The sequence below is a fragment of the Nesoenas mayeri genome, assembly GCF_963082525.1.
Source record: "Nesoenas mayeri genome assembly, chromosome: 3".
In the NCBI taxonomy this organism is placed as follows: domain Eukaryota; kingdom Metazoa; phylum Chordata; class Aves; order Columbiformes; family Columbidae; genus Nesoenas; species Nesoenas mayeri.
This window is the reverse complement of record NC_137544.1, coordinates 85458447-85476603: the sequence shown is the minus strand read 5'-3', so window position 1 is coordinate 85476603 and position 18157 is coordinate 85458447. Positions and strand designations below refer to the sequence as shown.

Genomic DNA, 18157 nt, shown 5'->3' with positions numbered 1-18157 from the left:
TTTTATATCAAATGCAAAAAGATGTTTACTCTGAGAAAAACATAGCCCTTGAGATTAGAGGAGATACTGAGTTATAATGTTTTACTGATTTAAGAACGAGTGTTCTGTATGGAAAAATGCTACAGAATCTGATGAGTTTGTCTTTCTTGCTCTCTTACTCCTTCATCGTGGCTGTTGCACTTTCTTATGAGAGGTACTAATGTTGCTCCTTCACAAAGAGAATTGGGATGCACTGTCACTAACAAGGATTACATCTAAACTTATATGTGATCAAATATACCCAGAGTAAATAAGCTAATAAAATCAGAGTACATACTTTTTGTCAATTATTTGCAGAGAATTTCAGAATTTACCTTTGCTTTGCTAATTTAACAGGGGGAGCATTTTACACTCCAGAAACAATTGATACAGCTAGACTGCATTACCGAAACTCCTGGGCTCCCATACTACATGCAGTGGCACTTTGGCTAAATAGTACAGGATTTAATGCTTCAGAGTCAACAGAAGAGACTGCTGCAGCAATGCCCAATTCACAGAAACGTGCTACAGCAATTATGTTAAACCAGACACCTGGAACTCCACCTACCACTAAATCTTTGCCAGAGATAAACAAAGATCGAATGCACTTAATATTGGGTAAGAGTTACAAGTTTAGAATTCAGCACATTATGCTACAAAATGTTACGGGGATAAGAAAATATATTTGCTTGAAAAATGGGAAGTTCAAAATGCATCACATGTCTGGATGGTAATGTTTTGAAACATCTCGGTCTCCTTCTCTCTGTATTTCTCTGCCTCCTGTCTTCTATATAGCTTTGACAGAGTATCTGTCAGTGTGATTATTGTGATTTTTATAGACAAGTCATATATCTAGTTTTTTAATGTAATTGAATAAAATGGGTAGGAACTGTTCTATGCTGAAATATAATTCAGATGATACAAAATGTTATGCTTCAAAAACACAAAAGTTGTAAGTTTAATTAAAGCACACACCCTCATAAAAACATGATTCAGGAGAGACCAATATTTGACAAGTCACATGCAGTACCTTCTGCATCAGTTTTTCGTCTGTGACTAGCACTCACTGTTTCTCTTCGTAGTTGTCTAACAACTTTAAAAGGTGGATATGATAATTTACTCTGAGGGATGCCAACAGTTTGCTGAGATATACAGATATTTAAAACCAGAGTTAAGTGCTGTATGTATAATATTAATATTGCATAATTTTTAGGCTTAATTTCATCTCAGTTATCTTTAAAAGAGTTCAATAAAACTCAATTTACAACTGAAGGCTTCAGAAGTCTGACTCACAGATCTTTAGAAGAAAGTGTGGATTTCCATTCAGTAATCTTAAGTTGCTTGCTGTCACTGTTTAGTATTTTTCCTCTCAAATTTTGGGGAAGACTTGATGCAGAAGAGAAAGCAAATACAATTCTGCTATTTCTAATACATAAACTCATTTAAAGGAAGAATTGAGAAAAACATGTATCTTTCTGAAGTTGTTAAGAACCTGCTATACTTGTAAAGAAATTTTTAAAAGAAAACTTGATTTTATGATGATGTGAACATTCTTTTTAATTGTTACTCTTTTCAGGTGTTAGTATACAGTTTCTGTGTTCCCCACGACCTGAAGAGCCTGTTGAGCATGTTACATCTTGTTTACAGGCACTTCATACTTTGTTGGATTCCCCTTGTGCCAGGATCCATATTGCAGAGGATCAGGTACTGTATGAGTGTTGCAACAATCAGCTTTTTTCTAGGTCTTGGTCTTTCACTGTAATTATTTTTGCATGAAAACAGTATTTGCTCATCATAAGCAAGTGACTTAACAATTAGGAATTGTTAAGTCCTAATTACTTTTTTTTAATATGTATTTTGTTTTACTGTAGCTCCTTGGTGTTGAACTCTTGAGTGTACTTCACCGCCTCCTCCTGACCTGGGATCCTCCTTCAGTCCAGCTACTGGTTACTGGAGTTGTCCAGCAGATAGTAAGAGCAGCTCAAGATTATTTGCAGGAAAAAAGGAACACCCTAAGTAAGAATTTGAAAACACTGCTTGCTTTGCAGAGCAAATAGGCAACAGGTTCTTGTATTTGGAAAAGAACTTAAATAGATTGGAGTATGGTTAAAGAGAGAAGGAAAATGCTGAGTATTCCACAGATACTTTAAATGTATTCATAATCTTACCTGCTGATTGTTTAACTCTTGCAGGATGTAGTTTTTCTTATTCTGATCATTCTGGCAATTATTCTTTTCATCACATGGTTTTCATTCATTTTTCTTGAATATGAGTGATGAAAATTATACTCAGGACACAACTTCAAGTTTTACTAATACCTTGCTCAGTTTCCTTAATGTTTCTCTGTTGATGGCCTCATAGCACTTCATTTACCTTTTTTCTGAAGTTTAATGGTTCAGACCCCAATGCAGGGTCTCGTGGTGGGTCCCTGACACAACTGGCATTTGTGAATCCACTGAACTGCTACTGGAGCCAATGTGAAAAGTTGCTTGTCCAGGAGATCTTGCCAGGAAGCTGAGCAGACTTGCATCTGAGTTCTTACTTCACTGACATTCAAGGTGTGTCAGCAACCAGAAGCTCTGGGAACAGGGTGTGCAAGCAGGAGCAAGGCAGTTGGCATGGAAAGGCATGCTCATGCAGCCCAAAAATGCTGCTCAAGACTGCTTGAGTCAGCATAATGATGACAGTGACATACAGCAAGACACAGTCTGCTGGCTGAGCAGTGATCACCTCTGGCACATCAGAGGTCTAATGACCTGACTTGAAATTGGGATGAAAGTCCTGATGCGACTGTCCCCCAGGTGCTTGTCTGTGCAGCCAGGGCTGGAGGTGACATTGGTCTCTCCTGTGAGATGTGAAGGAAATGCATGTGAAGGTGAACAGATTGTATAGTGTCAGGAAAGGCAAATGGAAGAATGAAGTGTTCTTCATAGAGATCACGCAGGCACCAGAGCCCAAGCCACATGTGTCACAGAAGGAGGGACAGCCGTGTTTTGATACAGCCCTGGAGGATGGGACTCCCACAAAGGTGGAGGCTGCAAGGTTGTGACTTCCAGGAACAAAAGGCTTTATCTCCAGACATCCAGTAGGAGAACACTATAGGGATCTGGCAAGAGGAGAAGAACAGGCTGTCAGGGTAGGTATCTGGGCCAGCCGTGCCTCTCTGGCAGGTCAGAACTGGCACCACTAAGAGGAAGTGAAGGGTGATACCAGTCAGGAACTCCCATCTTGTCTGACTGCCCAATCAAGAAGAGGGGATGGGTGAAGCCATATTAAACCAACTGGAAGAAGCCTTGCAATCACAAGCCATGGGAGTGTCATGAAAGACTTTTACAATCCAGACATATGCTGGAAGGGCAGTACTGCAAGTTGCTAACAATCTGAAGATTTCAGAAGTGTATGAGGCACAGTTTTTTTCAGTGTGAATGCTGGACAGTCCAAATAAGGGAGGTGCCCAGTGGATTTGCTCCTGACTAATACAGAAGAAATGGTTATGAAGGTTAATGGTAGCTGTCACTGTAGCAGCCATGAGATAGTGGAGTTCATGTTCCTGACGGAAATGAAGAAAGCAAGTAGCAGGGCAAAAGCTTTGTCCTGACTTGGCAGACTCGGGCTTGTGCAGGGAGCTTGCAGATGAGAATTTGCAGTAAGCTTCCTAGAAGGGCAAAGGAAAGAGTTGGTTCACCTTCAGTGACAGAAAATAGGTCATTCAAAAGTGCAGGATGTCAGACAGTCGTGACAGGAGGCTGACTTGGCTGAATGGTAACTTCTGACTGAGCTCAAATGTGACTAGAAAGTGTATGGATGGTGGAAGTGGGAGCAAACTGCCCAGGGATTCTTCTGAAGATGTCTGCTTACGTATGGAGGAGTGGAATTAAGAAAGCCACAATTTGGCTGGAGCTGGGACTGGTGATGGACGTCAAGTGTGACAAGAAGGGCTTTTATACATATGTTGCCAGCAAAAAGACCAAGGAAGTTTGGACCCACTGCTGAATGGACTGGATCTAGGGACAAAACATCAGGGGGAAAAACTAAGGCACTGTTATGTTCTTTGCTTAGTCCTCCTGTGTTTCTGTGTCTAGTGAGCGAGTTTAAGGGAGATAATTGCTGCCTACAGTAGATGAGCATCAGGTTAGAGACTGCCTAGGTGAAAGTTGGACATACCCTGGGACCAGATGAGATGCATCTGAGGGAGCTGGCTGATGACGTGCTAGGGCTCGTGCAATCATCTTGGTAAAACTGTGGTCCTCAAGAAAGCTTTCCAATTAATGGCAAAAAGTGGACGCTATGCCTAATTTTCATTAAGTAAAGGCATGAAGGGGGTTCTGGGATACTACGTGCCAGTAGGCCTACTGTGTGTGCTGAAAGATTTTGCAGTAAATCACCGTGGAAACCACTTCTGAGTACATGAAGTAGAATGTGATTTGAAATAGTGAGCACACACTTAGCAAGGACAAATAATGCCTGATCACCCTCTGTGATTAAATAACTGGCTTGGGTGAAGGGGGAGTGGTCGATATTGTTTACCTTGAATTTTGCAAGGTTTTTGACCCAGTACCACATAGTATCATTGTCAAATTGGAGAGATGTGGACTGAGAAGTGGGAGGTTAACTAGATGAACTCCTGGACTTGAATGGAATTTGTTGATTCAAGTCTAACTGGCTGGTTGTAACTGGCATTCCTTAGAGTTCAGTCTGGATGATAGGACAGAATGTACCCTCATCCGATTTGTGGATGGCACCAAATAGTGAAAGTGGTGGGTACACTGGAGGGTGGATACACTGGAGGGCAGTGCTGGCTTTCAGGGGAATCTTGAGCTGCAGAACTGAGAACCTGCTGAAGTTTGGTGAAGACAAATACAAAATCCTGCATTTGGGATGAAATAACCCTGTGCATTGGTATAGGCTGGAGGGCTGATTGACTGGATAGCAGATACACTGGATAACGAGATGAATGTGAAACCTGGGTGTGCCTGTGCAATGCTGAAAATTGTTACTGAGCTGTGTTACAAAAGCATGACCAACTTGAGCTTTTGAAGATGCATCTGGAGCAGTTTCTACCTTTTGTTGCCTTTCCCCCCTCATCCTGAATAAGAGAGATGTTGGCAAACTCCATGAAGTCCAGTGGAGGTCCACTAAGCTGCTTAAGGGAGATGATGTTTGTGACACGAAGAGAGGCTGTGAGAGCTGAAATTGTGTAGTCTGCAGTAGAGACGATTAAAATGGGATAGAATAGCAATCCTCCTTGTTAAAGGGGATTTAAAGAGAAGACCAATCCAGACTCGTCTACCCACCATATGACTTTTAGAAAAGAGGCAATGGACACAAGTTGCAGCAATGGAAATCCAGATGGGATACAAGGAAAAAATTTGTCACCATGGGAATGGTGAAACAGTAGAACAGATGCCCAGGGATGTTGTGGCATCTCCATGCTCAGAGGTATTCAAAACTGAATCAGCCCTGAGCAACCAACTCTAGCTTTCAAACTGTCCCTATTTTGAACAGGAGGTTGGACTTGGAGGATTTACGGAGGTCCCTTTCAACTTAAATTTTTCTGAAATTCTCTGAGGTGTTGATATACCTAAATCCTCTTCCTCTACTTTTATTGAGCTTTAGTGAAATTAATTCTTTTTTCTTTGGTCCTTGCTTCTTCTGGTATGATGCTTCAGCTTCTGATGTTCTGCTTAGGCTTTTCATCAGCATGTTTTGTTAGTTTGTTTCTACTTTATGTAAGAATATCCTTGATAAGGGTATTAGCATCAGTCCAAAATCTACTTTCTGAGGTACTTTTAGAAACCTTTTCCTTTTAACAGAGTATCTCCCTGTTCAATCATCCCTTTACTATTTATTTTAAAAAATGTCACATTGGGTGTACTGGTTCCATCGTTGCCAGGTAAATTAATTTCCAAGTGGCTACCTGGCAAATAGTTCATTGATATCTGGTTAGGTTAGGTCTGACATGTTTTCTTTTACCTGAAAGAAGTAAAATAAAACACAAAGAATATTCTCTTACTAAGGAAAACTACCATCTTAGTCTGGCACAATATACTGTTAAGAAAAAACAAACAACCTGTTAGCTTTTACTCGTTTTCCACACAACAACAGAGAGAGGATTTTGCTGAAACTTGAGGAACCAGCACAGCTAAAAATGCAAGCTCTGTTCCTTCATATGAATTAATGGAATTGTTTACTGTAGGCCCAGTAAGTTGCATTTTTCAAATTGGTGAATGTGATAACACTAGCAATCATTTAAATTCATAGGAGCTCCATAGGGGTAGTTCAGGCCAGCTTTGACTTACTGAATCTCTGTTGCTGTTTAATGGAAGAGGGAAAGACTGCAGCTGGCCAAGCTGCCATTCAAAAGAGAGACTTTTTGAACTGAATGCACTGAAGTCATGAACTCAGACATAGAATCCTACAATGCTTTTCTGTTCTCTTATTTCGTAATCAATTTAGGCTGAAGTAAAATTTTGTCAGGGCAGAACATTTAATTAGTACCCATTAAATTAAAAATATATTGTCATGCCTATTTATTTGGCAGTAATTTCTGTTAATTTTATGATCAGTTTTAAAAGAAACAGAATAATTCCTGCATTTTTATTTTGTGTAAGTATGACTACTTACTTTTTTTTTTTCTAGTTGTGGATGGATTTTTTAAGTAGTGCTTCAATTGCAATACTTCTAAAGTATTTTAAATCCCTTTAAGTCATTCTAACTAAAACAGTTTGACATGAGCCATGTTTGTCATATCTTACTGTCAAGCAACTTTTTAAACTTGATTTTTAACATTTTTACAAAGTGTTTAATGTAATCTTTCTTATAGATCTTTAACTGTCTCCTCAGACATTTATTTCCTTTATTTTTTCAGATGAAGAAGATATTGAGGAAAAAGAAAATCCTCTTGCTTTAGGAGAGGGTGGTGAGAGTGGTGGTCTTGTGCCTGGAAAATCTCTAGTCTTTGCAGCCATGGAATTGCTTATGTTTATTCTAGTACGGCACATGCCCCATCTGAGTTCAAAAGTGTCAGATTCTCCAAGTCACGTTGCTGCCAAATCCCACCTCTCTGAGGAAAGTGCTCGTCTTGTGGCCGCCACAGTGACTATACTATCTGATCTGCCTTCTCTATGTTCTCCAGCAGGTAAGGTATTGTAACAAAATACATATGAGTGGTTACTGTAGTGGAAGCGTAGTAAGCACATGATGCTAAAAGCAAACTAATTGTATTTTCATGGGATACTTTAAGGGTCATCTGTTGAAAATTACTGTTAGGTTCTAAAATTAATTAAGAATTTAGGCTTTTCCAGTGAGCAACATAAAGCAAATTATTGAATTTTAAGTTTGCACGTATGCTGCAGGTTTGCTGAGGAAATGGGATCTATATAACTATGATTTTATTGGTGGTTTTTTTCCCCTTCCTTTTTTCAAGAGTTTGAAACCTTTTGGCCAATTTTAATCATGTTGTAAAAGAACATAGACATCTCAGAGATAATTAAATTCCTGAGAAGTTCATGAAAAATAGCAGCTGGATGAAAAGAGAATCCTACTGAGGAAAAAACAGCACAATTCAGCTGTGGTGCACTTGGTTTTGCAGCCGTTGGCTGTCAGTCATCCCAAATGTGACTCTAAACTAAATGGAGCTTTCTTCTGCCCAGGGAGACTGTCACAAAGAATATGTGTAATCTAGGGTAATTGCACTGAGTGGAGTTCAGGGGTAAAGGACACAATTGCATGGGAAGCTGTGCCCTTCGAGTTTTGCTTTTCAGACAACAAATTGCTTAAGAGTTGTCTCGTGGATCTCTGGGAAGGTTCATACGCTGATGTAGATAAGACATTTTAGAGGTTGGTCCCTTAAGGAGATGCATGGTAGATAACATGTTTGGACAAATCATACTCAGAACACAAGATAGACTGTCATCAGATGGACAATTTGAGTCCTACAGTTCTTTCAGAAATAGTAGATTTTGAGCTGATCTGGTTTTATTTGATTTGTGGTTCTTTTTCTTTTTGTTCTTCCCTCACCCTCGGCTCCCAGAGGGTGGGATGTGCAGAAAGAGTAACAGTATTACTTCTGTATTGACTGAAGACATGATTCCCAGCATTTGACAAGTGGCCAGTGAAAGTAGCTCAGAAACTATGGTTAGTCTACAGACTGCTAGTTGGTTTTTTTTATGTCTCATCTAGATAATGTAGTCAGCTGATAGCTGTAGGGAAGGGCAGTAGTATATGCACAGACATTTATGTTAATTGAGCCTTTGGATGTAAGGGAAACTGAACAAAGATAATTCATCACTTTGTGTGACTGAGTGGGGGTTTTATATTTCTTCCTCTTCCTTTAAAACATGAGCGTCTTGCAGTCTCCATTGGACAAGATCCTGGGCTATCTGATCTAGATACTGTTGCTTTGAAAAAGAGGAGATTGGACTAGATGATCTCCAGCAGTCCCTTCCAGTCATAATTATTCTACTTAGTGTATTTATCCTCACAACATTCCAAGAAGTAGGAAAATGGCAGGATTTGAGTTTCCATGGTTGTGATAAAATGATGCTTAAAAAGATATGGAAAGAGACTTGACTGTCTGAAGTGAGCTACAGATTGATGCTACACTCCTAAACCAAATAGCACCCTTCTTTCAGTCCTACATGGGCTTAACATCTATGTGTATTATTGAAACTCCTAATTGTCTCCTTTGTAGAGTGGTCAGATGGCTACAACTTTTGCCCAGGATGTCAGATACCCAGATGACTTCCTTACTTTGTTTCTGAAGCTTGTACCTCACACCAGCTTCCTTGGAAAGTGCCAAATGTCTGCAATAACTTGGTTTAGATACCCATTTCCAGACCTCTTGTTGTTTATTTAATAGGACCCTAGCAATATGCAGATCCTGTTTGAAGATATTTAAAAATCTGGATGTGTTCAGTATGACACATACCATGTATCACATGCCATGTAGGGCAGGACTTAATTAGCTGAGTCATCATTCCTGAATTGACAGCAACATTTTAAGTGTTGGCTTGCATGATTTGTGCTATGATACACTTCACTAGTACTGATAAATGAGTTTGGTGATAAAATATTGAATGGCACATATTACTTGTTACCTGAATTGCAGTTTATCTTGGTGTCTCCTTTGTCTCCTAGCTGTATATATCCACATTGGGAAAGCTAAGAGGTTATCTACCATATTTGTTCATTTGTTGGAATTAACTTTAGAAATTCTTTTTTTTTTTTTTTTTTTTTAGGGTGTATGACAATCTTACCCACTATCCTATTTCTGATTACAAGAGTATTGAAAGAAACAGCAGTAAAATCAGCAGATAATCAGGTCCCACCTCCAGTCAGTGCAGCCCTTCAAGGAATAAAAACTATTGTTACTCTTCCAACAGTCAAGACTGATGAAACTCAGAAACAATGGACAGGTCTTATCCGCAGCACTCTGGCATCTATCTTGGAATACTCTCAACCTGGTAAGTGGTTTCCCAGTGTAGGAGGGTTAAAATTAAGAGAATTAGTTTTTGCTGTAACGAAAAGGCAAGTATTGTATCTGCCTGTAATTTAATAGGCTTCATGTCAGAGCTGGGGATTAAAAGTGGTGATGAATTGCTTGTAAAATTGAAATGGGAGAAAGACCTGAGTGCACACTGTGTAACTACTCAGAGTTGCTTAAGATGTTCTGTTGAAGACAAACACAGCATTTACTTTAAGAAAATAGAGTTACATTTCATGAGTTCTCATGCTGGATTTGTCCTCATTGGTTTGTTTTATGTGACAATATCGATCATAACTTCCTGTTAGAAATTTTGCCTTTTGCAACTCATCTTGCAGCACCGCCTCACCTCAGGTCCTTTCCGTAGGGTCTTTTTCTGTACTAGTTCAGACTTTCCTTTTCCATTTGGAATCCCATTATGATGTAATTATTTAATGCTTTAGATTTTCCTTAGCTTGACCTTCCCAGTCTTCATTGTTTCAGCTAGTGACTTATATTTGGAACTTGGAAATCTACCTTCTGATATTAGTCGGTCTTTCTGAGATCTGCTGAATGTCTCACAAGTAAAATCTGAAGGAGTTCTAAGCTGAATTCACTTCACTTCCTGGACCATGCCTCAATTTCTGTGACTACCAGCAACTCTAGACATGTTGGCAAGGCCTGAGCAAACTGTCATTTCCAACCCTCCTTTCTTCTTTCCGCAGAATACCTGCTCGTTTAAAGGAAAGGAGATTTTAGTTGCCAAAAGTGTTTGTAGAGGAATCAATCTCTTACTGAATTTGTAATTGTTCAATATCATACATAGATGTGACACCTTGAATTAGACCTCAATAAAAATGGCAGTCAATGTATCTTTTAAGTGTTTGCTGACACGATTCGTATGCTCTTAACGACCGCGAGTGTTGAAGGTGAATGAGTGTGAAGGCAGCAAGGGATAATCATGTCAAGGCTCATACTGGAGTAGGATATTCACAATAGAGTTACAAGCTTTCAGTGGTGAGCAAAAATTCTCCCTCTGCCAAAAAGAAAAAAAATCTGTTACCCAGCAGCAGTTTGTCTACTGCATCTCTTTAGAGAACTGCAGGCTTCTGCTCTTGGTTCACATTCATACTTTGCCTTGCCCTTTGAAAAGCAAAAAAGATGTACAGTCTCAGCTGTGTAGTTAGTAAAACAGAGAGACAAAGATTTGTCATTTGCATACTGGTATTTCAGCCAAAAAACATCCTGTTACATCCCCAAGGAGCCATTTATAGAGACTGAAGAGTGGCTTGAATGGAGTTACTCATGTGAGAGACGAGTAGTGAGTAGGTAATTGCAAACGATCCTGAAAATGTCTGAAGGGGAAGGATCAGTAGATTTGTGTTAATCATGTCAAACTTCTCATTTGATTTGTCACATCAGCTCCTGTCTTCCAGCCTTTTGTTGCTGTAAAGATTTCCCAGTCCTTCTTTCCAGAAACATTACTGGCTTTAGGCTTTTTGGCAGACTTCAGAAATCTTCCTCAGGTCCTTGCAAGAGTCTATGTTTTCCTTTCTAAACTTCTGTGGAGTGGGATACATCACACACACAAGAATCTAAGCAAGGTCTACTGCATGTGGTTTCAAGTCTCAGAATTCAATAAAATTCAAACACATTAAAAAAAAAAAATTTCTTACTTAAAATGCTCGGAGTAGTTTTTCAAAGTGAGGTTTCACATTATGGTTAGGCCGATTGAGTGACTAGCTGACGTCTGTAAAGGGCAGTCGTGCTGTTTTTCTTTCTGCTGACTATGTATCTGCTGTTTCTTTGTGCCTCTTAAGGGAGACCAGAAACAGTGTGGCCAACAAAACCAGCAGAACAGTACTTTATATGTATATTATAATAATTATTTGTGGCAAGTACAGACTATCTGAAAACCAGGAAAAGATAAAGTAGGACCATTCTTATTAGTGACAGATAGCTGTCAGATCAGCTAGTCTGTGAAACCTCGTGATAAATAAAAGCTGTTGCCACGCTGGTTATCAGTTTCTTGCTCTGCTGTATCAGCTGAAGAGATTAAAAAAAACCAAAAGGCTAAGTATATTTTTTAATGGGGAAAAAATCTAAAAAACCACAGTTCTCCGCTCTTTTGCACATTGAAAAGAGAAAATATGACTTGGTTAGAGAAAGCATTTGTGATGTTTTCTCCTTGATGTTTAAGTTTCTGAAAGTTTGATTTACTTGATTAAAACAACTATTAGAATAGAGTTGCTCAACTTTTTCTGTCACATTTAATAAGGATAAAGTGATTTTTTTTTTTTTTTTTTTAGTAAGCAGATGCATATTTATATGCACTTGCAAGTAAACTCGAGGAAATAAATGTATTTGAAATCATCTGTGTTCACTGGCTTTTATTGAATAAATTCTAAACCCTTTTTGGAGTAAGCTAACAGCATCTTTGTTTTTGTTTTTCAGAAGCCTCTAAACCTATTCTTGATGAAGTAAGCATACTTACAGCTATTGCTCTCTTCCTTTGGTCAGCAAGCACAGAAATAATTGGAGTGCAGTCTTTACAAAATGGATGCATGAACAGATTTAAAAGTGCATTAAATTCCTGTGATCCTTGGGTAAGACCATGTTATAGGAATGTGAATGATATATAGCTGAGAAAAACTAAGTGTGATGTATATACCGTATTTCTTGAATGCTTTGTGATGCCTTTACTTCAGAGACAGATACTGCTTGTCAAGATAACTAGAATTTTCAATGGTGCATTATAGAAATTCTTTAGTGAGCAAAACAACCCAAACTAAGTGCTGCTGGATAATGTGCATTCATGGCCTTGTGCCAGGTTCTTGACTTGCAGCTTTTTAAAAGGAAAATAATCTTTGATATGTGAAATTTTAGCAAATGAAAAGGTTAATTACCAGAGAGTGGTGACATTCCTACATTAATGTTGATTTCTTATAATATGAATTAGACCACTGTTTTTCTGTAGATAAAATTACAGCCCCCATTTCTCATGGATTTTGTTTGTGTAAAAACCTGTGCTTATTTTACGTGTTCATACAAAACTCAGTTTGAGTGCAAAATGTAATTTTGTGGTCACCATCAGAACATCTAAAGATTGTGAATCATCCGTCTCCTGATTTCACTTCTGCCTTTTGGTTTGTCTTTATTGAGTTATCTTCTAAATTATTTTCTCACTAGAGAGGGAAAGTAAAATGTTGTAGACTTACTTTGTTCAAGCAGGCAAATGTACTGTCTAGTTAAGCTTAACTTTTCCAGCCATGTATACATCAGTTTGTTTGAGCGTATGTAGAAATCTGCAGGTGGGAGCTGAAGAGAAAAATCTATAGTGTTTCTACAAGTAAGCACTGCAAAGATTCCCAAGAAGAAAAGCATGCAAAAAATGCTGATATGTTTAGGGTCACAATGAGTTATTTAAAATCCTGTTTAGACTGATAATTCTTCTCTGCAGCAGAGCTGGCGTTTTCCAGCGTAGACATAAAATTCAGTTGGTTTTGAAGCCTGACTTTGGGTGGAAAGCTACTTAAAATTTTAGTGTGTGAATGGAAGTGTCAGTTGTATTAAGCAGAAACTTTTATGTCATACTCTCAGCTCTTTATAGCACATGAATAGTGAGAGTAGCACATCTTTGCCCACCACCCTGCTGGAAAGCTGTCAGTGAGCTGGAACTTACCACTATTTTTGTAATTCACAGCAAATGCTTTGACAGCAGCCAGATTGTGTCCACTCTCCTTGTTGATGTGCTGAACATATAATCTGTAATACTTGTTGTGTGTTTGTCTTAGTTTTTTAATACAAAACATTAATTGTTGGGGTCAGTAAATAGGCACTTTTTTGTAATAAAAGCATTATACTGATTGTACTACAAGCATTGAACCCATTTTGGAAAAAACTTCTGAGGAAATACCACTGCCTCATAAGAAATAAAGGAGCGTTTTTGCAACTATTACCACCTGCAAAAGTCTGAAAGGTTTGGTATCATGTATAGTAATAACCAGAAGGCTGGTGAGCAAAATTTCGTTTTGCTCCAACAAGGAAACTATGTTAAGAGACCCTTTTCTCTTGATGCTAATGGGTAAGTGTTGTGTGAAAGAGTGCCTTACATGCTTCAAAGAAGCCCTGATTTTACATTTCAGGAATGTTTGTAGACTTCTGTGAATGCCTAATAGTCAAAAGATTTATATAGGTGGAATAAAATAAACTGTGATGAAATTGTGCTGTCAGATGCAGTTGTAAAACTCTTATTTGAATTGTGCATGCATGTAAGGAAAGAGACATTTACTCCTTATTTTGAAGGTTAATAATCTTAACAGCTAATCATGAGTAAAGTTTAAAGAATGCAGACAGAAAGGGAAGGGAATTATTTGGAGTGGTATAGAAAGATAGAGGAGTAATTTGTTGAAACAGGTCAAAGATGATGCTGAGTAAGGCATTAGAAGATGATGTTCTGGACAGCTCTCTTAAAAAGCATAGAAATGGTATTAGAAGAAGTGTTATTATTTCAGGCCTTAAAAATTCAATTGTATAAAAATCTGCAGCCATCTGCAGTGAACTAACAGTGACCTGAGCTGCACTTGTATTTTGTTACTATTATTTTTTAATATGTATGACTTATATTTAATGATTTTATTTATACATCTGTGTTTCCAGTCATCCCCAGATCTCCTCACAGATCACTGTGTTCAATAATAGTTTCTCTAGAATGTTTCTGTTCACATTGTGCTCAGTACTTCATACTGTTCAGACTTGAGTGCAATTTGAAAGCGCATGCAATGTTTTATCCTTGTATTTGTGAGGCTTTTTACCTCTTCAGAAATTCTGGGTTATTTGTATGGGATTTTGGAGGACGACTTTTGTATACCCAAATCAAACATATTTGTAAGTTCATCTAAACAAGATCATCAGTGAGTCATTTTCACAAATATTGACTGCTTTGCAGAGAAAATGAGGGGAGCGGGGTGGAGAAAATGGAAGGAAGAGGAGGAGAGGGTTCTGCAGTCCAGCTCACTGTATTGCCCCATGTGTACTCCTGTACTACTGCCAGCATAAGATCGAGAATGAAAAGGAAGGGCGGGATACAAGGTCTGCCACTTCTGGTTACAGCCATGGCTCATGTTAGAGCAATAAGATCGCTTTGATCTGAGTAATTTTATGGCCTATTTTACCATTCTGAGATGGGAATAGCATTTTATGATTTTGCAGATAGATTTACTTTTAGTACTGGTAGTTCTGAGACTTGAAGATGTAGTTCTCTGAGACCTCTGTGACTGCCTTGTATGACATTAACTATTCCTTTCTTTTTCTCTGAGTTCATATGGTTACTACTATTTAGTACTTGCATGCTCTTTGTAACTTGCCTTCCTTTGATTGAAAACTGGGCTAATATTATTTTAGCAGATGGGCTACATTGCTGCTTTCCTCTTATGCAGCATGTTTCCCTATGCTTTCCTCTTCTTTTTTGATATCACGTGTACTTCACATACATAGATAACAGAGTTTATTAGAATTCCCTGAGTTAACAAATAACTTTCAAGGACAATGTATTTATCTTGATTTGATCAGGTTCAAGCCAAGTGTTACCAGCTTCTGCTTTCTGTGTTCCAACACACCAATCGTGCCCTGTCAACTCCATATATTCATTCATTGGCCCCTATCATGGTTGAGAAGTTGAAAGCTGTGGAAAGGAGCCGCCCGAACAACAACCTGGAACTGTTAGCTGTCCAGGAAGGAATTAAAGTCCTTGAAACGTTGGTTGCCCTTGGTGAGGAGCAGAATAGTAAGTATTTCGTTTTTCTAGAGAAATGTGTAATGCTAAAAATAGGATAATGAGCATTAGAAATCTTGCAGTTAGGAACTTGATGGCATAGTCACAAATGGACCACATCTGTTCAACATGGTTTTGTAATTCCAGTACTAGAACTTTTCTATGTGTGGCCTCGTATAGCACATACAGTATGCTATGCTATTAGCCTTTGTATTTCTGGTGATTGCAGGAAAAAAAAATCTAAATGCGAACTGAAATAGTGAGTGGTGTTTTCTTCTGTTTGTAAATGAGCTGTTCATGCCATTTCAATTTACTTTTTTCTCATTGTTAACTTTTATTTATTTTAGGAGACTCATCACTTTTATCATGTTGCTTCTACAGGCTCAAAGTTTATCTAAAAAGCTCAAGAAATTGTACTGGTCAGAATACCTTTATTGTAGATGGAGCCTCCTGTTTGCTTTAGTAGATAGAATGCAGTGTTTACAGTTTAAGTTCAGGTATTCTCTAACTGAAACAATGCCGTTTCTAAAGAAGTCTTTGGCTTTGAATGCTGATCAATTTCCTTGTAAAAATATTACTGTTGTTTTTGTGGTGTGTTTTATTTAGTTTTCCCAACATACTCCCTGTTGGTATTTCTCTTTGTTGTTGATAAAACAGTGAATGTATGTTTGCTTGAGCCCCAGTCTGCTTCTGGCACAGTTGTTTAAGACACATTTAAAATGAGAGAGTAAGCAAAACATGATTTTTGTTAATGCTGGCTGGAGACAATCACCCCATGAGTATGAATTTAATCAAAACCTTTAGGAGAAAATCATTAATTTTTGTAGGCTATCGGATAAATGAGTTACCATTAATGTTTAAGTTCTTTAAGCTTAAAATTTACAATTAACATGTTACACATTTCGCTAGACACAAAAATTAGCCCTATTGATTAGGTTCAGCTGCTTTTTTGTTCCCTTTTGATAAACCCTTTTGATCCCTGTGCCATGTTAGGCTGTGGCCTCATTAGGTCGTGCTAGCCCAAGTATAGCTGTGGTGCTAGTTTTCAAATTGGAATCTTCCAGGATGGGCTAATATAGCAGATAATTGGTCCTGACTTTTTCATGAATACTTGCATACTAATGGCAGTTCTGTTACACTCACTGAGGAGGCTGATATTCAGATTCAACTGAACAATATTTCTGTGTGCCTGAAAAGTGTTCTGAAATCCTTTAATGTGATAGGCACTTTACATCTTATGATCTCTTGTCAATGATCTGCAATCTGATGGTGCAAAGGCATCTTTAAAGAGTGTCAGGAACAAAATAACTGTGGTAAACAACAAGAGAAATCTGAAACACAATCCTGGTAATAAGATTTTGGTGACCAACAGACAGGAAACCATCTACATTTCAGTTTTTATTTGATCATCTTTAATTAGTGTGTTTATTGTCAATCCTGTAAACAAAATTGCCCTTATCAGTCTAGTAACTGATAAAATTAGTTTTCTTCTCTGATATTACATATCATTACCTAATATTACATTTTTTTTCTTTTACTTTCAGGAGTCCAGTTGCTTGCTCTTCTGGTTCCCACTCTCATCTCCTATTTACTGAATGAAAATGCATTTGCCTCTGCGTCTACAGCATCTAAGGATCTTCATGAATTTGCACTTCAGAATCTAATGCACATTGGTCCACTTTACCCACATGCTTTCAAGACAGTAATGGGAGCTGCTCCTGAATTAAAAACACGTCTAGAAACTGCAGTCCGAGCAAGTCAGGCCAGCAAAGCAAAAGCAGCTGCTAGGCAACCACCACCCACAGTACATTCCACCCCAACAATTAAACTGAAAACTAGTTTTTTTTGAATTACTTTTTATTATTTTTGGACCATTAAGTAGTCAGAAGCATTACATTATCCCTGATGTGTTACTGCATATATGTCTGTAATTTTGTGTAATTTGTATGTGAAAGGCTGTCTAATAGAGCTTTGTGTAATTACTTGAAATCAATGCATTACAAGGGAAGTGGTTTTACTTGTATAGATTTTTAGGAAGTTGAATGTGATCATATTTATGAATTTCTGTTATAAATTATCCACAAAAAAAAACCTATTCTCTATCTGACTAAATAGTTTTATTTATTTTTGAAAGCTACCCCAAACCTTTCAGTGTTTTTTGAAATCTGATGATTGTTATCCTACCATTGTGCACACTAACACAGTGGGGACAGAGGAAGAGGGGAAACTGTTACGCCGCACTTACCATGTACCATGGTGTAGAAGTATGCACTTTCTCCTTCTAAAAACAAAGAAGGGAAGGGGATTCTCAGACCTTGTAGATAATTTCAGCTTGCATGAAAAAAAAAAAAGCAATTTTTCAGCCTTTCTCAAGGTGGATGATCAAGCATGCTGTTGTCTTTCTTTCTGTGGTGTATATTTCGTTCAGGTCCATTTTCATGCTTGAAAATTAATAAAGAATGCAAAGAATCTGATCCCCTATCTCTTTGAAGATAAATTTTAAAGAATGCTTGTGGAATTGAGTTCATAAAGAGAACTGCCTGCTATCTGCGTTTTTGTAAGTGTAGATTTTGGCCCTTGTAAGGTGCTGTGTGTTGGCAGCCTTCCTGCTCTACCAGACACCAGTTGAATATGATGATTCAGTGCTCTGCTCTTTGTCCAGTCTCCTAGGTATTTATTTAACCTTCTTGCAAGATTTTTAGTCTCATTGGATATATCTTATCTGGAGTCTTTGATAAATTTTGCAGAGCCAAATTCTTTGAGCACTTTGCACCTGTACTAAGCGGGCAGAACACTGGTGAGAACCAAGCTCCTCCTGTTTTTCTTTCCCTTGCCAGGCTTTTCTTTTTTGAAAAGCATGTGGGTCCCCTCACATCTGAGACTCTGATCTACAGGTTTTGGAG

The 18157-nt window shown here is 38.2% G+C and overlaps 1 protein-coding gene across 2 annotated transcripts in view; it reads left to right on the top strand.

Annotated features, from left to right (window-relative positions):
• Positions 1-17728, top strand: part of HEATR5B (HEAT repeat containing 5B) — a 58192-nt gene extending 40464 nt beyond the window's left edge. Inside the window, exons 29-36 of one of the 2 annotated variants that reach the window (XM_080340775.1) lie at positions 376-636; positions 1595-1722; positions 1890-2034; positions 6887-7156; positions 9258-9482; positions 11936-12087; positions 15053-15266; positions 16799-17728. In XM_080340775.1, coding sequence (XP_080196901.1) covers positions 376-636; positions 1595-1722; positions 1890-2034; positions 6887-7156; positions 9258-9482; positions 11936-12087; positions 15053-15266; positions 16799-17103 — 1700 coding nt within the window. In that variant the 3' untranslated portion in view covers positions 17104-17728. Of the gene's footprint in view, positions 1-375; positions 637-1594; positions 1723-1889; positions 2035-6886; positions 7157-9257; positions 9483-11935; positions 12088-15052; positions 15267-16798 lie in introns of those variants that run through there. The other variant, XM_080340776.1, reaches the window with a different exon arrangement.
• The last annotated feature ends 429 nt before the right edge of the window (positions 17729-18157 follow it).